Source organism: Dromiciops gliroides, chromosome 6 (assembly GCF_019393635.1).
Source record: "Dromiciops gliroides isolate mDroGli1 chromosome 6, mDroGli1.pri, whole genome shotgun sequence".
Lineage (NCBI taxonomy): Eukaryota > Metazoa > Chordata > Mammalia > Microbiotheria > Microbiotheriidae > Dromiciops > Dromiciops gliroides.
The window spans coordinates 55,738,655-55,763,020 of record NC_057866.1 but is presented as its reverse complement, the minus strand read 5'-3'; the positions used below and the strand labels follow the sequence as shown (position 1 = coordinate 55,763,020).

General features: G+C 42.8%; 1 protein-coding gene across 1 annotated transcript in view; it reads left to right on the top strand.

The window, feature by feature from the left end:
- SWAP70 (switching B cell complex subunit SWAP70) overlaps window positions 1-24,366 on the top strand; it is a 74,304-nt gene that overhangs the window by 3,322 nt on the left and 46,616 nt on the right. The window contains 1 exon segment of the mRNA XM_043971973.1: window positions 17,715-17,855. Within this exon segment, the coding sequence (XP_043827908.1) occupies window positions 17,715-17,855 (141 nt within the window).

Genomic DNA, 24,366 nt, shown 5'->3' with positions numbered 1-24,366 from the left:
AGCCAGGCCAGTCTGCTGGTGCAGTGAGAGGAATAACATCTAGCAGTCAGTCAGGAGACAAGAAATGGTCCTGCTGCTTCTTGGCCCCCCACAGACCACACCTGGAATATCCCATTTACTTCTGAGAGCCACATTTTCCAAGGGACTCGATGCCGCAGGGGTGAAGGCCATTAGAAAGAACTGGGCTTGTTTAGTTTGGAGAAGAGATGACCCAGAGGGGGACAAGCTAGCTCTCTTCTTGTATCTGAAGGGTTAAGATACAGTGAGGGATTAGATTTGTTTTGCTCCCAGTCAGAGGGTAGAATATGGAACAATAGGTGTGCTTTGCAGTCAGATTTGGGCTTGGTGTAAGGAAAAACTTCCTGGTCATTGAAATGTGCAGTAGGTTGCCCCAGCATGCTGCTTGGGAGACCTCAGAAGTCCCTCTCAGCTCTGAGCTTCTGTGCCTTCCAGATTTCCACTGTGTATCTAACCCTAATGTCTCCAGACTTTTAGTCTTGGATGGCCAGCTGCTTGTGGGCTATTTATTTCCCGCTTCACGTTTTGGGGTGTCAGCTTCCACATGGGCAAAGTGGAACCCGTAGTCTTTCCTCCAAACCCATCCTTTCCAAGCTTGTTTGTTCTGTGGGTGCCATTATCACCCTCTCCTACCACCAGGCTCTTTCCTTTCCATTCTCTGCGTCCAGTTGGTTGCCATGTCCCAGGAGATTCCACCTCCGTGGCATCTCGTACATACCCTTTTCTCCACTCACAAGTTCAGGATCTTCTTACTTGTCTGGATCACTTGACTAGCCTTCCATACATATGGTCTTCCTGACCCTAGACTGTCTTCTACATCCCTGACAAAATACTTCCTAATGGCTCGGTCTGGTTGTGTCATCTACTTTTTCAACGTCTCAGGGCTCCCTATTTCTGCCAGAATAAAATATTAAGTGGCTGGTTTTTAGGGTCATATATAATCTGGTTCCAACTTGCCTTTTAAGCCATGTATTTTATATTCCCATATGGTCTATTCCAGTCAAACAAGAGGGCAGCTGCAGCAGATAAAGCACTGGCCATGAAGTCAGAAGGACCTGAGTTCAAATGTCACCTCAGACACTTATTAGCTGTGTGATTCTGGACAAGTCACTTAATCCCAATTGCCTTAAACATCAGGGGCATCTCTGGTTGTCCCGAATATATCTTGTCACTGGACCCAGAGACTGAGGTTGGTGACCTTGCACAGTCCTCATTTAAGTCTGATTCAGTGCAAGTCATGACATCACCTCTGGATGTCATGGTCCTCTTGGAAAAAACAAAGGACAAACAACAACATTCCAGTCAAACAGGACTACTAGATGGTCCCTAGATTTGGAATTCCATCTCCAGTGTGTATGCCCGCCCACACACTGTATCCCATGCCTGAAGGTGTTCCCTTTTGTCACTTTTCAGAAACCTTATCTTCCTGGTAGATTTTTCTCAGGTGCCTCCCATTGTGCAGTTTTCCCAGAAACACCCCCACCCTTCCAGTTGCTAGTGTCCTCTCCCTCCTCAAATTACCTCCTGTTTACTTCACCTGTGTTTTCAACTTGCCAGGAACAGTTTTACCCTTTTGATCACTGACCACTCCGAGCATTTAGCAGGAACTTAATAAATGTTTGAGTAATTGGACTCGGTACAAATTTTCCCATTCACTCACTTTCCCCTAAAATTTCATTGTGTCCCCTTTGCCTTATTGTGGTTGCCTTTATGTAAATTTCGTTTTCCTAAAGCAAGGTATGCCTCCTTTATGTATCTGTATGAAACAGCATTAAAACTGCCTCTTTAAAAAGCACTGTAGCTTCTGGACTATGTATGGTCTGCTAATGGAAATAGATAGGGGCAGCTAGGTGGCACAGTGGATAAAGCATTGGCCTTGGATTCAGGAGTACCTGAGTTCAAATCCGGCCTCAGATACTTGACACTTACTAGCTGTGTGACCCTGGGAAAGTCACTTAACCCCCACTGCCCCACAAAAAAAAAAGAAATAAATGAAGAGGATAGTGCCCCAAAGCACCCACCTGCTGCTTTTTCTTCCTCACACGGAAAAAGATGGGGTCCACTGCCGATTTATGAACATAATCTCAACTGGGCCCTCAGTGCTGCAAGGCAATCCTTTTATAACCTCCTTGAACGTCTTCATCCCTTTTCTTTTTTCTTCTTTTTCTTTCTTTTTTTTGGTGAGGCAGTTGGGGTCAAGTGACTTGCCCAGGGTCACACAGCTAGCAAGTATCAAGTGTCTGAGGCCGGATGCAGGGCTGGTGCTCTATCCACTGCCCCACCTAGCTGCCCCTCTCTTCACTTGCCTCCCTGCCATCTTCCCAGCCTAGAACCTCATCTTCACATCACCTAGATGCTTTCTGCCACTATTTCCTCTATTACCCATCTCATATCATGAGGTATCCCCTTCTCCTTGCCAAGGCAAACCCATCCACCTGCACCAGTGATCCCCTTCCCTCCCATCTGCTGCTGCTGCCAGTCCTCCCCTCTCTCTTATCTTCACTCTCTTTGTCTCATGACTGCTTCTCTGCTGCCTACAAGCATGCCCATATCTCCCCTATTTCCAAAAACCCTTCACGTGGTCCCCTGATAGCTGCTGCCCATATCTCTCTTCCATTTTGTGGCGTGAGAGGTCGGTCTACAAGAAGCGCCTCCGCTTCCTTTCCTCTCACTCTTCTTAACTCTCCACTGTCTGCTTCCCAGCCTCATTCTTCAACTGAACCACTCGCTTCAGATTGACTCCTGATCTCTGCCCTGCCGACTCTTACAGCCTGTTCTCACTTTCCATGGACCTCTCTCCGGCCTTTGATGCCCCTTTGTCTTTAATCCTCTCTTGTCTCTAGCTCTCTTCTGAGTCTCCATCCTCTCAGTCTTCTTCATAGGGTTTTTCTATCCAGGTCACACTCACTAATTGTGGATGTCCCCCAGGGCTCTGTCTTGCCTCTTCTGCTCTCCTGCTTCTGTACTCTTTGTCATCAGAGGCAGCTGGGTAGTAGGATGGATGGAGCACCAGGCCGGAGTTAGGTCTTCCAAATACAACCTGAGACAATAGCTGGATGGCCCTGGGCAAGCCGCTTCAGCCTCTGTCTGCTTCAGCATAATGAGAACACCTACTTCCTACTGTTGTTGTGAGGATCGAATGAGATGATGTTTGAAAAGTGCTTAGCATGGTGGCTGGTACCATTTATTAATAAATGCTGGTTTTCTCTGCTGACCTCCAGCTGCCCGTCTGTCATCTCGAACTTGGTGTCCCATTGACATCTCAAACTCAATATGTCCAAAACTGAACTCATTATTCTCATTCCCCCCCTCCCCCAATTTCCCCCTTTTGAAACTTCCCTATTAACTGTTGATGATCCTCCCAGTCATTCAGGCTTATAACCTAGATGTCATTCTCAATTCCTTCCTCTCTCCCAATCCAATCTTTTGTGAAGGCTTGTCCATTTTACCTCCGTAACATTTTCTTGCATACATCACCTTTTTTCCGTCACTGCCTCTGCCCTGGTGCAGACCCTCATCACCTCATACTTGGATTGTTGTAATCGCCTGCTGGTGGGTCTCTCTGCTACAAGTGTCACCCCCTCCAATTCAGCCTCCCCTCATCTTTCTGGAGTGGTCTTCCCAAAGGGAAGGTCTGACTGTGTCACCTTGTCCCTCCCATTTGGTCAATTCCAATGGCTCCTTATCCCTTCTGGAATCACATGTAAAATCCTCAGTTTGGTGTTCAAAGTCCTGCATGACCTGCCCCCTCTCCCACCATTCCTGCATCTTACCTCACTCTCCACCCCCCCCCAACTCTTTGCAGTCCAGTGATATTAGCCTCCCTGACAGCCAGACACTCCCCAGCTCCTGGGCCCTGCCATTCACTGTCTGTGTCCCTGCCTGTCTGCTCCTCATCTCCCCCTCCAGGCCTCCTTCGAACTCCAGCTAAAATCCTACCTTCTACAGGAAGCCTTTCCTCTGTTGATTATTTCCAATTTACTCCGTAGGATAAATATCCTTGTTTGTACATGCTTGTTTACGTGTTGCTTCCTCCATTGGGCTCAAAGCTGCTTGGAGCAAGGACTGAATTTTATCTTTCTTTGTATCCTCCTTGCTTTGTACATTGCCAGCCCATAGTAGGTGCTTAATTAATGTTTATTGACTAAGAATGCCTTTGCTAGCAAATACATTTAGGTTTAAATTATGTAACCATTTATGTGTCTGTTGCTTTACCTGTGGTTTCAAAGGTTGCATGTCCCAGAAAGTTCTAAAACTGATAAAACATTTAGTATATCTCAAGCCACAATGCTTAGGAAGTGCTATTTCAGGATTTTGTTTTGTTTGTTTTTGGTCTGGAACTATGATTTCATCCATGTGGAGAACTCTTTTTTGGGAAAGACTCTCCTCATTAGTAATTTTAAGCCTTAGAGAATGGATGGCCCAGTGAGAAGTTCCTTTACTCCCACTTGGATACACAGCTGGTGAGTGAGTGTCAGAGGCAGAATTTGAACCCAATCCCTCCTGACTCCAAGGTTGGAGTTACCGTATCGTGATGCCTCTCATTTTGGTTAAATAAAACTAAATCAAATGGTACTTTTGGGACCACAGTTAGAACTTTGCTGCTTGCAGTTACGGTTTTAGTATGAATTGCATTTGAATCAAACTAGTTACCTCTTTTTCCTGACATGTTGTTATTTTTAGAAGCGTGCAATTTACTTTTATTCTGTTATTTTAAAAGTAGAAGTCCGCATCATCCTTCTGAGGGCTCGAACCAAACATCTAATTACTCATTTCTTTCTCGATATGGTGTAAATTCAATTAAATGACACCTGCGGGGTTAGCAGAGCCCAGGTTTTGTTTTCAGTCACTTTGTGGGCCAGTTACCCTACGATTTCATGTGTTAATTACTTTGGCCTGAGCTCCTAGGGTCACAGGTTTAGAGCCGGAGAGCATCTTATTTACCCGCTAGTGCAGATGAAGACACTGAGGATCCGGGAGAGTGACTCCCAAGGGGGAGTAAGTGGTGAGTAGCCAAAATGGGATTTGTCACCACGGCTGGGAACAGGGCTGCAGAGCTGTGATGTTCTGAGAGGTGTGATCTTCCTGTTTAAAGGATGTGACATCACATCAAGGCCCCAGGGGAAGAAATCTGATTTCGGATTTTCTTCCTTCTTTGACTTAGGTGCCAGCCCTTCCATGGAGATAGCTTGGTGTAACGGATGGCTTTCTGGTCTTAAGTCAGAAGGGCTGGGTTCGCTGTCCCTCCTTGTCACGTAAACCTCTCTGGGCCCTAGTTCTCTGGTATAGGCAGGATGCTCTCTGCTCTGTGTAGGTGGAGGGAATTCCCACACCTGGAACTTCCCACGGTGACCATCCCTCTGCTCACATTGCTACCCCTGGACTTTCCTTTCCAGATCTGTGAGCACTCTGCCCTTTCTGGATTTCAGTCCCTTTCATAATGATCTGCCTTGCACTTGAGATCTCTCTTTGCCCAGGGAGAGGGAGATTTGCTTGGGAAGGTGATCCAGTCAGTCGGTGAGCATGTATTAAATGGCTCCTGTACCCCAGGCTTGGTGCTAGTTTTAGGGATACACAGACACAAATGAAATGGTTCCTACCTCTGAAGAACTTCCTATTATTGAGACAACATGCACGTATATAATCATATCGTGATGTTTAAAATCTAAATTGTGGTTGCCTTAAATCAGAAGCTTCAGCTCCAGTCTAGCCTAGAGTTCCAGCCTGGTTGGGTTCTTCCTGAAGTCCTCCTCCATGAGCCTGCTTTAATCAGGAACACTCTAGCAAGCTGTTTGTGGAAGCTTTTTATAGATCTGGAACAGAGGCGGTCCTTACACACTGCTTCAAGGTGATTGGTTGGTGTCATCCAAATCCATTGGCTTTGAAGGTGTTCTCAAATTGAGTTCACAGTCTAGTTTCTGAGAACAATACCTTAAGGGCTAGCCAGGTGTGATTACAATCCAATTAACTTGAAGTAGGCTTAATCAGCAGTCAATCACTCTCACTTGATTCAATCAGTCTAGATTAATCTCCAGGTGGGTCTTTGAGTATCTGCTAAATCCCATTATTTCATCACAATATTTAAGAAACATACAAGATAAATACGAAAATTCGGGGTAGTGTTGAGGGCTGTTGGCATCAGGCAGCGAGAAGGTGACGCTGAGCCAAGCTTAGAGAAAAGAGGGATCCTGAGATGTGGAGACGAGGAAGGGATCTCACTGCAGATTTGAGGGATAAGAGCTTCTGCAAAGGCAGACGTGGGAAATGGGGTATTGACAGAAGGGCACCCCCAAAAGACGAGAATGGCAAGGAAAAGAACTGCAGTGTTGGCCATTTTGTCACAGGCAGAAGCAAGAGTCTTGGCTCCTTGAAGGAGGTTGAACTCAGGTCCCTGTGGCTGCCTTGGAAAATGTTTAACTATAGTTCAAGAAACATAGAAGGAGCCTTGGTCAGGTCAAGGGTAAGATCGCTTGATTTTGAGTTAGTAAAACCAGACTTGTTTTGAGTTTGCTGTTAACCATGGGCTTGGTTAAAGCCACTTTCCTCTTTGCATTCAAAGCTCCTTTATTATTATTATTTTTCCACTGGGAATATTTATTTATTTGGACTGTTAACACCAAGATCTGCTATTATTTTTTTTTAAGAAATTTTTTTTTTTTTAGTGAGGCAGTTGGGGTTAAGTGACTTGCCCAAGGTCACACAGCTAGTAAGTGTTAAGTGTCTGAGGCCACATTTGAACTCAGGTACTCCTGACTCCAGGGCTGGTGCTCTATCCACTGCACCATCTAGCTGCCCCTGAAGCTCCTTTATTAAGTGGGGATAAGATGTAACATCATGAGTCTTACAGATGGAAATTGCTCCTGGAATGTGTCTGTAAAGGCCGAGGAAAAAAATCATTTAAAAGGCTGAGTTGTTCAGAAGAATCCTGAAGAGAAGTCAAGGGAAATGAAGACAAAGAAAAGACCTAAGGAGCTAGCCAAGAAGGGACATTCAGAGAACAATTTCAGGGCAGTGCCTTATTGTATGCCCAGGACTCTGACTTCCTGAAGGTCATACTGTGGGATTACAAATTCTGGTCGGTTTGACCACTTAGAAAGGCTGCAGGGATGAGCCTGGCAGTGAGTTGACTGAACGTTTGTAAGAGGACCAGCTTAACTAAATTCCGAGAGCCTTCTCGACAGGTTGTCTGCAGGGGGATGACATTTCTGACTACAGCAATTCTTTCTCAAAGACACTTTACCAAGTTCCTGAGTGTCAGAAGGTTTGCAGTTTGCATTGATGGGAGCAGTACTTAATTGTAATGAATGAGAATCCCTAGCAACCAAAGATTCTATTGAAAAAAAAACAGATTCCTGGCTGATTAAGTGGGTTGTATGGAGATAGGGACAGTAGATGTAGACATTACAAGTGGTCCTCCTGTCCAAGAGAAGTTGGTCATCCTTGTTCTTGTAATTCCTTGGAAGTTGAGTGGTGTAAATCCAATAAGGGAAGCCTTTTGCAAAGCACTTAGGTACATGCACCAAGGAACTAGAAAACAGCCTCTGTCTTGTCCCTAAGCATCCAGTGTAGTTGAAAGAGAGAGAAAAAAACAATTAGAATCATAGAATGTTAAATTAGAGCTGCCAAGGACCTTAAGGATTATCTAGGCGAACACTTTCATTTTCCTGAGGTCCAGAGAAGGGATAATGATCTGCCCAAAGTAAAAGTAATTAAAAAATGGCACTTCTGGGAGTGACTTAAAATAAGGTCTTTAATTCCAAGTTCAGTAATCTTTTCAAATATATATGTAATTTAAAAAAGAAAAATAAAAAATATCTAAGCCTTCATCTATCTATCTATCTATTCATCCATCTACCCATTCATTCATTCATCCATCCATCCATTTGTTCATTCATTTGTTCATTCATCCATCCATTCATTCTTTCATTCATAGTTTTGAGTTCCAAATTCTGTCCCTCTCTCATTCCCTCCCTTCCTATCCTCCCCCCTCCTTGAGGCCACAAACAACCAGATATAGGTTATACATATGCAATTTAAATAAGTATTGAATAATATATGCAAAAGTGTTTTTTTTTAAGGGAGGCATTTGGGGTTAAGTGACTTGCCCAGGGTCACACAGCTAGTAATTGTCAAGTGTTTGAGGCTGGATTTGAACTCAGGTCCTCCTGAATCCAAGGCCAGTGCTTTATCCACTGCGCCACCTAGCTGCCCCATTATGCAAAGGTTTTAAAGAAAAAATCAACATATGAATATATGGTAGAGTACAAAATGTATTCTTTGTTTTTTTTTTTTAGTGAGGCAATTGGGGTTAAGTGACTTGCCCAGGGTCACACAGCTAGTAAGTGTTAAATGTCTGAGGCCAGATTTGGACTCAGGTGCTCCTGACTCCAGGGTTGGTGCTCTATCCACTGTGCCACCTAGCTGCCCCACAAAATGTATTCTTAACTATTGAAGGAATGAAAACAAAGGGAGTGATTACTTGGGAAAGATTTCCTGGAAAAGTTGAATCTTGATTTCCAGAGGTTTCATAAATAGGGGAAGCCTATGAATGTTAGATTGGATTAATTGACTGTGTAATGCAGAACTATTTGCGGTTTTTAAGGAAGAATGGAATAGCTACAATGGCTTTATTTATTTATTTTTTGGGTGGGGCAACGGGGGTTAAGTGACTTGCCCAAGATCACACAGCTAGTAAGTGTCAAGGCTCTGAGGCCCGATTTGAACTCAGGAACTCCTGAATCCAGGGCTGGTGTTTTATCCACTGCGCCAAGTAGCCGCCCCTACAATGGCTTTTGACAACTCTGCAAAATGAATTGGAGTGACTTTTCAAGAAGGAAATTTTCAATTTCCTCTTTCTAGGACGACAGTGAAATGTTTTCTCCCTTTGGGTGTCTACATGTGTTCTTTCCCAGCAGATGTTGTGATATAATCTGACACCTTTAAACTAGATTTAAAAGTAAAGGAGAGGTCCAAGTGGAAGGGTACAGATAAAGAGGAAGTTCTCTTCACTGTAATTGTCAGTCTAAGAGGGGATTTCAGGATAAAGGGAATTTCTCTAGAACCTCATCCAGGAGAGTTTCGTTACGGAAGCTCCCAAGGCCACTGCTTAGGAGACAGACTCCTCCCTCGAGGCAGTAGGTGGCACATCCATGTGTCAGTGACAGCGTTCTAGCCAGGCTTCACTGACTGGCTGGATCAGCTGAATTGGTTACTGTGCCTCTGCTTTGTGTTCAGCTAGGCAGCTAGGTGGTGGTGCTGGGGGGGGAGGGGGAGATGAGGGACTGCCTTGGGGGCATAAAGGTTGTTGCTCCTGGAATTCTGTCATGGAGACAAACCATCCCTGGTTTAGACCAGGGCTCCTTAAACTTTTTCTACTCACAACACAAGGCATTACTGGGGCAGCTGGGTGGCAGCGTGGGTAGAGGTCAGTTTGTGACCTCAGATACCAGCTGTGACACTGGGCAAGTTTGTACCTCAGTTTCCTCATGTGTAAAATGGACTGGAGAAGGAATGGCCAACCATTCCAGTGTCTTTGCCAAGAAAATCCCAAATGGGGTCATGAAGAGTCTTTCAAGACTGAAAAACGACTGAACAACTAAACAGAGACATTATTATTAAGTTGCATGCCAGTGGTCCAGCATATATAGGAGTTCTTAGAAAGGAGATGCCACCTTTAACTGGGGAAGGCTTAAGGAGAAGTTAGTATTCAGGCTGGGTCTGGAAGGATGGGTGGGCTTTATGAAGGCAGAGATGGAGAGAAATGAGTGATCGCATCATCCACCATGCCGCATTTAGGAATGCCTTAAGTGCCTTTAAACAAAGGAGTAACATTTGAAATAGCGCTTTAAGAAGAGAGGGAGGTGTGGCTCCTGTGGAGTCAGAGGTCCTGTGTTCAAATCCCTCCTTGGACACTTAGTAGCCCTGTGACCGTCTCTCTGGGCTTTAAAACTAGGGGGCAGGGGGGCAGCTAGATGGCGAAGTGGTTAAAGCGCTGGCCCTGGATTCAGGAGTACCCGAGTTCAAATCCAGCCTCAGACACTTAACACTTACTAGCTGTGTGACCCTGGGCAAGTCACTTAACCCCCATTGCCCTGCAAAAAAACAAACAAAACAAAACAAAACAAAACTAGGGGGCAGGATAGAGGGTTTCTAAGATTCCTTCCAGCTTTAAAGAGGAGCTTGGTTGTAGAATTATCATAGGAGGATGAATTTGATAGAGGAAAGGCTGAGGCCAAAAGACAAATTAGGAGCCTCTAGTACAGGAATAAAATAACAAGGGCCTGAGAAGTTGCTCTCATACAAGAAAGAGCAGTGGATTTGGTCCATTGGCGTATAGTTGTGAGTTTGAGTTACTGTACTAAGAAAGGCAAAAGTAGTTGGAGACAGCATGTAATAAGTAACTAGGACACAGAAGATGTAGAAAGTGGAAGTGGAAGGTCGTCTCTGAGACCTGGCACTTGGGGAATGGGGTTGGGAAGGGACAACGAGGAAGTGCAAGGGGATCCAGGACGCCAGGGACCCTGCAACTGACTAGCCCTGTGACTTTGATCAAGTAATTTCCTAAATTCCTTATCTGTAAAATCCTTATGCTTTGGGGGCAGCTAGGTGGCACAGTGGATAAAGCCTGGATTCAGGAGTTTCTGAGTTCAAATCCAGCCTCAGATACTTGACACTTACTAGCTGTGTGACCCTGGGGAAGTCACTTAACCCCCATTGCCCTGCAAAAAAAAAAAAAATCCTTATGCTGTAAGGATTGTTGTAAGACTGAAAGGAGATAGTTTAGGTTCAGTGTTTCTCAAGTATACATCACCATTTGAATGCCGTGTAGATGGTGGAAGTGGAAAAGATTTGAGGTTGGGGGAGGAACTTGAAAAGGATGAGTGAACAAGACTTGGGTTTGTCATTTCAGAGAGAGGGAGGGGTCGTCGGTGTTCTGAGATCACTGAGTCACTGAGCTGGAATAGAATAGTCTGTCACATAGTGTGAACATAAAAGGAAAGACGGCAGAGATGGAGAGTAAGAAGTAAGGATATTGTCAGGAAAGGGAAAAGTGACTCCTTGTGGAATGGGGCAGGACTCCCAGTGAGACAATACTCCTGCCTGTGTGTAATGATGGTAGGAAATTGGTCACAGAGAAGTTCATTGTTAGGAGGAATTTTCCAATGATTGGCTGTTAAGTTTGATGTTTTCTAAAACTTATACCTAAAAAAAAGACTTGTTCTCAAGTCAAGGAGTGTGCCAGTCAACTGGAATTAACCCCTCATTTTTTGCATTGGTGAAACCTGGTTATCTGGTGTAAAGAAAAACATGTAATTTGTTCATTGGACCAGTTGCAAAGTCCATGGAATATTAACATTTTTAGAAGGGTGAATTGTTGGACTTCATTTTTTTTTTTTGGTGGGGCAATGAGGGTTAAATGATTTGCCCAGGGTCACACAGCTAGTGAGTGTCAAGTGTCTGAGGCCAAATTTGAACTCCAGTCATTCTTTCTTTCTTTTTTTTTTTTTTTTTGCAGGGCAATGAGGGTTAAGTGACTTGCCCAGGGTCACACAGCTAGTTAAGTGTCAAGTGTGTGAGGCTGGATTTGAACGCAGGTACTCCTGAATCCAGAGCCAGTGCTCTATCCACTTCGCCACCTAGCTGCCCTTTGACTTCATTATTTTGAAACACTTTCTGGGAGGATTTAACATCAGAAACTCAAGCCCTTCGTTGTGTTGAAATACTGCTTTTCAGTGCACAGGTCTTTTGTTTGTTTTGTTTTGTTTTACTTTGCTTTTTGATGGTAAAGTAAGTCTAGGACCTGTGATTTCATTGGCTTAGGGAACTCCCAGGTGAGGGAGAAGTGCCTAAAATCCTGAGAGGCTAAGTAGGGTCACACCACCACTGCCACTGAGACCCCCGATTTTCTTTGCTTTGAGACTGGCACGCTATCCTGACACATAAAAAATTCGTTACAACTTGTGAGCTACTTCCTTTGTCTCTATCAGCTTGGTTTGTGCCTTAATTTCTGTTCCCTTCTGTTTCTGAGAGTGTGAGCCCTTTGAGAGATCTTCTGGCTCGGTATTTAAACTGTGTGACTTTATAACAGTCTTTCTGGCTTTTTTTTTCTGTATGTTTATCAATCTTCCACAAGTGAATGTTCAAAAACTTATTTAACCATTCCTGTGTTGCTGAACATATTAGTTTTTTTTCCCCCAGTAATAAATCAGGACACCGTAAATATCCTTGAGTGGATCCTTCTGTGTGTTGTGTGTTACACTTTTCCATATATATTTCCAGTGACAGAATTATTGTGGCAAAGCATAGGTTTATTTATTAAAACACTTTTGTTGTAATTAGTTTTATTGATGCACTTTGTTTTTATGTCATAGTCATTTCTAGATAAGTACTCCATCTATTCCCTCCCTCCTCCTTTCTCAGGAATTTGTAATAGGTTATTATTTTTGTAATTTTATAATCATTTTCTATCAGCCAAATCACTTTCCAAGAAGATTGCACCAGTTAAAATTGTTTTTTCATGATATTCTCATATTTGTTTCTCCACGATCCTGTGAGCATTGTTTATTGCTTTCAATTATTTTTCCAGTTTGATTGGTATGAGAAGGCTGTCTACAATAGAAGCCATCAACTTAATTTCCTCTTGTTTTATTCCTAACTCTTGAAAGTCTGGCTTCTGACCTCCTTATTCAAATGAAACTCTTCTCTTCGGAGTTACCAGTGATCTCTTGATTGCCAAATTTAATGAACTTTCTCAAATCTCATCCTTCTTGACCTCTCTATAGCCTTTGATGTTGCCTGTCACCCCTTGTCATCTCAGATTGGACTATTGCATTAGCCTGCTCCTGGCTTTCGCTGCCTCAAGTCTCTCCCCACTTCAGTCTATCTTTTATTCAACTGTCAAATTAATCTTCCTAAGGGCAAGTCTGACCATGTCAGCTCTCCTCTTCAATAAACTCCAGTGCTTCCCCATCACCTCCGTTTGGCATTCAAAACCCTGATAACTTGGCTCCCTCCTTCCTTTCCAGTCTTCTCATACCTTGCTCACACCCTTGTCCTTTGTACTTCTGGCTGTTGCTCATTGAAGACTCTCCTGGCATTGTCACTACTGCCTGTCTTCTGTTCTTGGAATTCTCTTCCTCATCTCAAGTCCCAGCTAAAATACTGCCTTCAACAAGAAGCCTTTCCTGATCCCCCTGAACGTCTTAGCTTAGTTCATTATCCCCATTTTATCCTGTATATATTTTTCTGTACAAAGTTGTTTTCATGTTGTCTTCCTCATTAGTCTGTCTCCTTGAGAGCTGGGACCGTCTTTTACCTTTCCAGGGCTTAGCATAAGGCCTAACATATAATAGGCCCATAATTCTTGTTGACTGATTGATTGCCTATTAACTCAAAATCTTTAATTCTTTGGATACTAGCAAAGTTGAACATTTTTTTCAAGAGATTTTTACTGCATATGTACAATCTTTGGAAAATTGTTCATATTACTTGACTGTCTGCCCACTGGGGACTGGGCGTTGCCTTTGAATATTTTTTTTAATAGTTCTTTATAAATTGTAAGTGTCAAGGTTTTAATCTGTCGTATTAACTCTTCATATTTTCTAGTTTCATTTTCTTTTTGAATGTATATTTATTGTATCTAAGTTTATTTTTATTTTATTAGACACATTTTGCTTCCAACATTTTCCTCATTTTGTATAATGAATATATTTTTAAATATGCAGTTGAATTAAAGATTCTCTTTTCTTTCATATTTTTATAATTAGTTAAAATGCTTATGATCTAGCTGGAATACATTTTGGTATATGGTATGAGATATGAATGTGTTCCTACTACATGGCTAACCAGTTTTCTAATTGAGTTTATTAAATGATGATTCTATTCCCAGTTTTATTTTCTATAAGTTTGTCAAACACTCATCCTTTACATTTATTTGGTTCGATGTCTGAGATCTCTGTTCTAGTCCATTTATTTACTTTCCTGCTTTTTCTCAGGAGTAGACAGTTTTGATGATAATCATTTCATAATGTTTTAAAATCTGGATATGCAAGTTCATCTTCATCAACTTTTTTCCCCTCTTGTCCATTAAACAAAATTGTATTGATATCACCTACATTTCCCACCCACCTCTTCTGGAGAGCCATCCCTGTAACAAAGAATAAAGAGGAAAAGAAACAGTTCAGTAAAACTAGCCAACATATTGAAAAAAAACCCACCAAACCCAAACTGACATTATATACAGGCCCATAGTGTCCTGGTCTAGCTCTCCTCTCTCCCAAACTTCTAGAAGAAAGAGAAGGTGGCATTTTTCCATATTTCCTTTTTTTGGGGGGAGGGGAAAGTTAGATTATTTTTACAACATTTAATTTTGTCCTATTTTGTTGTTGTTTCCTTTTATACTTGATCATAGGATCATAGATTCGGAGCTGGAAGGGACCCTAAAGGCTAGCTAGTCAAACTCCCCCATTTACAGACGAGGACTTTGAGCCCCACAGAGGTTAAGTGACTTGCTCAGGGTCACACAGCTAGTAAGTGTGAAGTGTCTGAGTTGGTGTCATCATTGTTATATTGTTTTCCTGGTTCTGCTTACTTTACTTTACATTAGTTGATGTAAGTCTTCTCATTATTCATTGTGTTCATTATGTTCATTTTTTATAATATGGTAATATTCCATTACTTTCTTGTACCCAGTTTAACCATTCCCCAATCAATAGGCATCTCTTTTGTTTTCGGTTCTTTACTACTATAAAAAATACTGCTATTAATGTTTTGGTTTTTTTATTATTGACCTTGGGCTGATATACCTAGTAGTGGGAATTTAGATCAAAGGCGTATTTTAGTCACTTTCTTTAAATAATTCCTAATTTCTATGGTGTTTAGACCAATTATATGCATTATGTCTTCTCATAACTCCCCCAACAGGGATTTTAGCTTAGCTGTCTTTCTTTGAGAATTGCCTGTTCATTTAACCTATCGAGAAGTCTTCATAGATGTTATTTGAAGTGCTTAAAGGATGAAAAGCAAACCCCAGAAGAGTCAGAGGCTAAGAAGATGTGAGTGGGGACTTATGTTATTAATCAGAAGCCATAGCAGAAAGCTACAGATGACCTGGAGAGATGGATTTCTTTCAAAGCAATACAGCTTTTAATGTGGTAGCGATAATTCAGTATTTGATAATGAGAAAGCAGAAAAAGTGCTCCACAGTTGTATGGACACTTAAAGAACACATTTTGTGGAAGGCAAGTTTCTTACAGAGATTCAGCTTTTTTTTTTTTTTTAAAGAGAACTCTCAAATACCCTGATTAAAGATAGAGTCCCCTTTTTTCTTTTTTTTAAATTAAGAATTTGTGGTCTTTGGCCGTTACTTCCCCATCTGTAAAGTAGGGTCACTGCTGCTAAGCTCAGCAGTAGTTTTCCTCTGAGGCTTGTGACTTTAAGTCAAGCAGCTACTGGGCATTTCTGTTGTTTAGAGTATCATGGTCCCCAAAGCTTACAGCATCAGTATCTGGTAAACCAGGCAGCCTGGCTCTGTTAATGGGCACAGACTGGGTGCATTATCATGCTATTGATTAAATGTGATGAAATAAGAGAGAAAGTGTGGAGAAATTGATGCAGCTCCATCACCATTACTGCGAAGAGGCTGTCACTGTCATCTTTTGATAGGAAGGGATGTACATCATTCTAGGTACAAAAGAATCCATTAGTAGTTGTGAGTGGAGCAGAATGTAATTGATGGGAGTCATGGGGACCACACAGCAATGCTTGGCAGGATGGGTTCAGCTTGGACATCCCGCTGGAGTGAGAAGCAATCAGGGTTTGGAGGTATGGATGGATGGATGGATGGATGGAGGTTCTGGTCCTATGGGAGCTGATTTCTGTGTGAAATGTCAGTAATAATCTCTGCCTCCCCCCACCAGGAAGGATCTTACCTTGTAAGGATTCAGATTTATAATGTATTGAAAGTATTTTTTGTTTAGAGTGCTTATAGTCTGGTGCCCAGAATGTCATTGTAATTCTGGTTTTTTTGTTTTTTTTTTTGGTTGTGGCAATTGGGGTTAGTGACTTGCCCAGGGTCACAAGGCTAGTAAGTGTTAAGTATCTGTGGCTAGATTTTGAACTCAGGTCCTCCTGAATCTGGGGCCGGTGCTCTATCCACTGCGCCACCTCGCTGCCCCCATTGTAATTCTTTATTTTTTTTCATTGTAATTCTTAATGGGAATCAAACCCTTTTAGATACACCCCCTGCTTTTTTAATGTTATGATGAATATAAAGACTTCCAAGGTATAGGATGTGTCTTTGTTTTCCCCTTCTATTAACACATTTCTTCCTGTCTTTCCGTATTTATGCATTTTCTGCTACTCATTTTTCCTGACTTGAAAAAGCATAGGAAAACTTCTATACACACAGTTCTTTTTACCAGGTAAATGCAGCGTGTTGGGTAAAGTCCCAAACATTTCTGAATGGTGAGACTTAGAATGATCTGGGAGTCAGAGCTTGGCCTCAGTAGAGTTCTTCATTTTTATATTAAATAGCGTTGTGGGGAGGGGACTTGAGGCTGCTTTTGCTGGGGTTGGGGAGGAGAGGGGGGGCCCCAGGGCAGGGCCCAGGCTTTAAGCTGGAGATTTTCCTTCCACCTGGCGGGCCTCAGAAATGTCTCCTTGTTTTAAACATTGCCATTATGGGCCAGTAGGATTACTTAAGAAGCACAGTGCTTTGCCTGGTTCTGATAAGTTTTCATTACTGCGTTTCAAATTTCTTTTGTCTTTACTTCCTTTACTTTGCCTACTTCCTTAAAACCGCTTGAGTGGGTAGGAAAAGCTCTCAGTGTGGTCCCATTTTGTACATTGTAAGAAAAACACAAGTGCAGAGTGGGAACTCGATGTGATTTAAAGGCTCCCTTGTTTTGAGGCACAGGATCATAGATTTAGCGCTTCAACCTTCTTCATTTTACAGATGAGGGAGAGGTCAAGTGACCTGTTCAGGGTCACAAAACCAATGAGTGTCTGAGCTAAGTGCACCCAGCTTGATGCCCCAGCATGCTTGCTGACAGTCCCATGACTGTTCACTCTTCTTAGGGGTTCAGAGCTCTCTACGAGGCATTTCCTAGAAATTGTTTTACACAGAGTGGATGTTTTTAGTGACAGCAGAAATGAACTCTTGTGGATTATTTTTTTACTCTCTCTTAGCTCAATGTGCGTCACTTTTCATGCTTCTGCTCAGCCTCACCCTCGGCCTTTCACCCTTTTCTTTCCTTATCCAGTTATTTGTGGACACAAGTTATTTCCTTTAGGCTTGTGTAGACTCTGAGTTGTAGCCATAGTACAGAGGGGGGCTTGCATATCATCGGCATCCCTGTTTGTCGAATTAAGTTGAGTCGCACTAATGACGAGCTAGGATTTTGGAGCTGGCAGAGACCCATTTTGCAGGTGAAGAACACAATCTCTTAAGGGATGAAATGGTTCCTGACAAAGCTGAGAGTAGACTCCAGAGCTTTCCCCTTGGCCTCAGAACACATTCTCTGCCTTTCTCCTTCCCAGGGCAGGCCCGTTGATGAAAGAGCAGGCGCCAAGGGCCGCCAGTGGCCCCTCTTCTGTTTTACTGGGTGTCCCAGGGAAAGGAGCTCTTGGGGGGGGGGGAGGGTACCGTTGGAAAGGAGTGTTGTGGTTGGCTGTCTCAAAGACCTTTGTCCTTTTAGGTCCTGTCTCACAATCTCTGCACGGTGCTGAAGGTTCCCCATGACCCCGTGGCCCTGGAAGAGCACTTTCGGGATGACGACGAAGGGCCTGTCTCCAATCAGGGCTACATGCCGTATTTAAACAAGTTCATTCTGGAAAAGGTAGGAGGCAGATTTCTCACCTTGTGGCCTGCCCTTGCTTACAGTTCTTCCGTTAAGCCGCTGTTTTCAATGGTGCCTTTGAGGCAGTGTTGGCAAGAGAGACACTTGGTCTCTGTTCACTTCAAGGAGGAGTGAGAGGAGTGTCCGGATCCAGGAGAGACAAGTAGGCTCACACCCTACAACGGAGGGACCGACCCCACTCCTGGTGATTCCATCAGGACTGCTCAGTGTATGGGCTGGGGTGAAGCAGCTCCAGGGGGAGGCAGGGCTCCCTCCTCGGGGACTGTCAAAGAGGGGGCCCTCAGAGGTCTGTGCCTTCAGGAAAAAAGGATGGCACCTTTTAGAAGAGCTTACTGACTAGTGACCAGAGTCGTATTTGTGCCCCTGATGGAGCATTCACGGGCCTTTGATCACCATCCACTCTATCATAGCTACATAAAGTGATCTCATGTACGGTGTCAGTGCATTCATTTCATGCTGGTGGGAGCTCTTAGCTCTTCTGTGCTAGTGGCACTCTCAGAGTGGAGCCTAGAACACTGAAGAGTGTTCTATAGGGCATGTGCCCATGATCACACGGCCTTTATGTGCTAGAGGTGATGCTTGGACCCATGTTGTTCTTATTGCAAGGCTGGCTTTTTATTGACTATACCCTGATGCCTTTTAGTTATATTATACTTTGTTGAAATGAATTGTGGCCCTCATTTGGTAGTTATTTGAGGAATATCTTTGTGTTTGGATTTCACCGTTGAAGTTAATTGGGACAGTGTCTATATATCATTTTTTTTTGGCAGGGCAATGAGGGTTAAGTGACTCGTCCAGGGTCACATAGCTAGTGTCAAGTGTCTGAGGCCGGATTTGAACTCAGGTCCTCTTGAATCCAGGGCTGGTGCTTTATCCATTGCACCACCTAGCTACCCCAGGGACAGTGTCATAATTGTTATTTTCCAGTTATATCTTCATGAGGAAAACTGGAAAGCATAGCTCTATGTACCATCCTGAGGGGAAGAGAGTATGAAAGAATCCTTTTGCTTCAATATTTATTTTGTCATTTGAGGTCTTGAAATTTTACCAAGAATATAAACTTAGGCTTCTCTTTAAAACGTGAACAGTTTCTGAGTATAGATAATGGGCAAATGAATGAACAAATTATTCTGTAACAAGGCTTTGGATGTTGAAATCTGGGAGCCTGGATGTAAGAAGCTTTCCCTATTTGAAAGCATGGTCAAGAAAACAAGATTCCTAGGCCAGACTTCTCTGCTGTGGTTTGGTGTCTGTGTGCTTCAAGCGGCAGTCCCTGGCAGACCTGAATGAGAAGAATCTGAGATGAGGCAGAGGGAGAAGGCCATCCCGGGACCTAGGAGAAGTGGCAGGTTCTTATCAGATAAATCACCCTTTTCTATGGAGTGGGCGATGCCAAAGCATGAAGGACTAGCTGCAGGAGGCACAGTGTCATCTGCACACAGGAGCCTATGGAGGGGCTCACTACCTGAAGAGGATCTGGCTCCCATTCTGACTTGGCAAACACCATTGGTTAAGCCTTACGTACAAGCCAGAGCATCGCTGAACAGAGCTGTCTCTGTTTCATCCTTAAAGGAATTCCGAGTCCTTTTGCTGTAAGCCTTGTTGTTTTCTGCATTGTATGAAGAGAGGCACAAATTTAATTTACTTAATCAACTTTTAAAAATAGTTCTAAGGGGGGCAGCTAGATGGCGCAGTGGTTAAAGCACCGGCCCTGGATTCAGGAGTACCTGAGTTCAAATCCGGCCTCAGACACTTGACACTAGCTGTGTGACCGTGGGCAAGTCACTTAACCCCCATTGCCTAAAAAAAAAAAAAAAACCAAAAACAAAACAAACAAACAAACAAAAATAGTTCTAAGGGGCAGCTAGGTGGCGCAGTGGATAGAGCACTGGCCCTGGATTCAGGAGGACCTGAGTTCAAATCTGGCCTCGGACACTTGACACTTACTAGCCGTGTGACCCTGGGCAAGTCACTTAACCCCAATTGCCTCACCAAAAAAAAAGAAAAAGAAAAAGAAAAATAGTTGTAAGACAAGATCATTTCTACACCTTTCATTGGATGACTGTAAAGATTTTCTTTTGTTTCTGTTTTTGTTTTTTTTTTTTTGGTGAGGCATTTGGAGTTAAGTGACTTGCCCAGGGTCACACAGCTAGTAAGTGTCAAGTGTCCGAGGCCAGATTTGAACTCAGGTCCTCCTGAATCCAGGGCCGGTGCTTTTATCCACTGCACCACCTAGCTGCCCCATTCCCATACCTTCTTAAAGGGTACAGGCTATGCATATGTAAGTTAATTTCATAAAAATTTTGTAGAGATGGAAAATTAGGCATGTGAGTTGGTAATATATTGGTGTTTTCTCAGTTGTTGGAGATGTGGAAGAGGAGGTCATGAGAGGGTGATTTTTTCCAAGTCCAAGCTCCCCTTTTCTGGTATTTTGAGGATTAATCCCCAAATTGTTTTCTTGTATTGACTTTTTCTGGGTCCACTTACTCCCATTGGGGACAGTAATTTTCAGCGTTAAAATATCATGTTTCTGTCATCATTTATGGAGAAAAATGGAAACATTGTCACCTTTTCCATTGTTTTGTTTATCCTTCTACCAGTTTCACCCTTAAATGGCCCTGTGGTGATCTGACTTATGTGTCTCTCTCTAAACTTTAGGCAAACTTTTTTTTTTCCATTTCATGTTTTATGAAATCGTCCATATTCCTCTGTGAGACTTTACAAATACATTTATTATCTAAGTCAGTGTTGCTGTTGACTGCTCAAGGGGAACAAATATTTGCCGTTTGATGCGGTTTATATACTCTCTTGGTCTCCTTGTAGTGATTGATTTACATTAGTTAAGCGTTCCTATGAAATGCTTATAGTTAATTTTGATGCTCTTTTAAGTTACCTTTTTTTTTTTTGGCATCAGTAGCTTTTAAAAATAGCTCACGCTGGAGTTGCCTCAATTGCCTGCCATATAATTTGATATTTGATATTTGCAATAAAAAGTTGATTGTACACAGGCTATTATTTGGAGACGATTTCTTTTTCTATTTGTTAAAATACGTCATTTGTTTTTGTGATGTTATTTAGCATTTTCTGTGTCTAGTGCTTCCTCTCTTCTTGAAGGAAATGTTGATATACAGATGTATGTATACATGAATATATAGGTATGAGGCTTCTATGTATGACTAAAAACCTTTTGCTTCTCTTGTTTCTTATTTCTGAACTTTATTTTCCAACATTTTTGCTGCCCTCCCCTAGGCCCACCTTTGCATTGAAGTCATCCATTATTCTATTATTTATTTTATTTTATTTTTGTGGGGCAATGAGGGTTAAGTGACTTGCCCAGGGTCACACAGCTAGTAAGTGTCAAGTGTCTGAGGCTGGGAAGTCATCCATTATTAAAATGCATGTTGATTTAAATTGGAGCATTTTATTGAGTTCTACATAGAATTTCTTCATCACCTCATTCTCTGCAACAGATCTTGGAACATGAGCTGCAGTTATTTTCATGGTGGCCTTTTTGCAGTTGCTGGTCATGAGAGCGATAATATGACATGGCGAAGTTTCTCATAAAATATTTCTTTTGCCTCTAAGCAGGATAAAACACACTCCACCCTTTTTAACTTCTTCAAGGAGAACCTGTGAGCACCATTTAGCTGCAACTTCCTTTTGTCTTATGCTTTGATTTTTAGTAATAACAGCAAGATGGATATGATTTATTTCCTTCAATAGCTTGTATCCTTGGCCACTGGACAGGAAGCTCACATTTAGAGGACCAACAGCCAAGTTAATGCTTATAGGTGGTCTAAAAACTGGGATGCTTTTCATTTTCTCCTACCTTTATTCCCACTCTGCCACCATTACTGCAGAATTCATCTGTTTAATTTTGAAGGTGATTGTAATTTTTTGTTTTGTTTTGTTTTGCGTGGTAATTGGCGTTAAGTGACTTGCCCAGGGTCACACAGCTAGTAAATATCAAGTGTCTGAAGTCGGATTTGAACTCAGGTACTCCTGAATCCAGGGCTGGTGCTCTATCCACTATACCACCTAGCTGCCCCAATTGTAGTTTTTTTGTTTTGTTTTGTTTTGTTTTGTTTTATGGGTTGACAAGGTCCGAGAATTCATCCCCCAGTAACCAGGCTTTTGGTGATGAGCCTATCTGTCCTTAGCTGGGCTAGTCCAAAGAAAGCAGACAGAACCTGTTGCTGAGACAGTACGTGAATTCTTTCTAGTGTGATAGAAGCTTTTGGAACTTGTATTCTGTGGATAGAACATTCAGGAAGCCTGGGTAACCTCCATCCTTTGAAGGAACATCGGAGGGGAGCCTGGTGGAGTTCTACACTGAAGTGGTCCTGGCTCCCACGCATTAACATAGAAATTTAGGGTGGGCAGGTGATGTGTGTGTGGGTGTTGGTTGGGTCACAGTGGTAAAGGCAGATGAGGAGGCTGGCTGCTGTAGTGGCAGAAGAGGAAGCACCTGGGGCCCAGAAAAGTGGCAGCAGCATTGGAGGCCGAGGAGACTGATGGGAACAGAGGCTAGGACTCTAACAGGCCTTCCTTTCTCTGTACTGTTGCCAGAACAGTCTCTCCTCTACTCAGACCATCACGCCACTGCTCTGCTGAGAGTCAGCAGTTGGTTCCACATTGCCCCTGTAGTAAATGGCAAAGCTTCTCTATGTGACTCCCTTCTCCATTCTGGTGCTGCCCCCTTCTTTCATGGGCCACCTTTCACACTTGGCGCTCCAGCCAAGCTGCTGGTCCCTTTCTCTGGGCCTCTGTACAGGGTCCTCCCTGTGTCTGGAATGCTCACCTCCCTGTCTTCACCTTGCTGAGTTGCCTAAAACACCCTTTAAGGCCAGCCCAGACCGTCTTTCTTCATGCCCGCTCCTTCATTACCTTACTTCTTTGGGCTCATAGTGCTTTTCTAATCTTGAATACTCCCCAGTATTTTTGTATGTTATGGTTATCTTTGGTTTATCTTTCTTTAAGATTTATAAGCTTTATGAGGGCAGAGGATTCATCTCTGAGGTTTAATATTTGCCTACATTCAGTAAACAATGAATGAATGAAGGAAGAGGCAAAAAGTGGCAGTAGAATTTGGTGGCACTGTCTGATAAGGTGACCTAAAAGGCAGAGTTAGAAGGTGATGTTAACATAAGTGGTCCTTGTACTAGTTATTTATTTATGTTTTTTATCTTTGGCACCAAAATTTCTGACAGTAAAGTTGCTCTTTTTGAATGCGTCATCTTCATTTTTTTTTGTTTTCATAAGATTTTTTGTTCCAAATTTTTCTTCCTCCCTCTCTTTCTTCCCTCCTTCCCAAGATAGCAAGCAATCTGATATAGGTTATAAATGTACAATCACTTTAAACATATTTATGCATTAGTCATATTGTGAAAGAAGAATCAGAACAAAAGGGAAAAACCTCAAAAAAGAAAAGCCCAAAGGAAAAAAAAATAGAAACAGTATGGTTCAATCTGCATTCAGAATCCACAGTTATTTTTTCTGGATGTGGAGAACATTTTCCATCATGAGTCTTTGGAATTGTCTTGGATCATTTTATTGCTGAGAAGAGCTAAGTCTATCACAGTTGATCATCACACAGTGTTGCTGTTACTATGTACAATGTTCTCCTGGTTCTCTGCTCACTTCACTCAGCATCAGTCCACTTAGTCTTTTCCAGCTTTTTCTGAAATCTGCCTTCTCACCATTTCTTATAGCATAATAGTATTCCATTACAATTCATATACCACAAACTTGTTCAACCATTCCCCAGTTGATGGGCATTCCCTCAATTTCTAATGCTTTGCCACCACAAAGAGAGCCGCTATAATAATTTTTGTACATGTGGGTCCTTTTCCCTTTTTAATGATCTCTTTGGGATATAGACCTAATAGTGGTATTACTGGGTCAAAGGGTGTGCATAGTCCCATAGCCCTTTGGGCACAGTTCTGTCATTTCATTTCATGGTTATTACCATGGTAAATTTATGGAAATTTCCTTAGATTATGTCAAACATCAATTTTTGGTCAGGTGGTCTTCTTTGGAACTCTCTCTCCAAATACCCCCCCCCCATATATATATATATATATATGTGTGTGTGTGTGTGTATACACACACACACACACACACACACACACACATAATTATTTGGCTCTACATAGACCTCCACCCAGTCACAGACGACCATGGATCCATGCCTTGAAGAGCCGCCGGCCACAGTGTGGCTGTGCAGTCCGATACGGGAGCCGCAGCTCCTGAGTGACTTATAACCGGTAACTGCCCCATCCCATGTTGTATCTACCCCTTGAGGAGTAGCTGGAGTGTCCTCTCCAGGGCGCTGGCCTGGGCGGATCAATTGGAAAACAAGCTGTTGCCCATGCAGCAGGTTTTCCCTCTCCGCGACATTGGTGGATCCAAAGGAGAGGCAGAGCCAATACAGTTTGGCACCAGTGCCCCGCAGGAGTTGCCAGAGGGATGTGATGTCCAACATCCAACT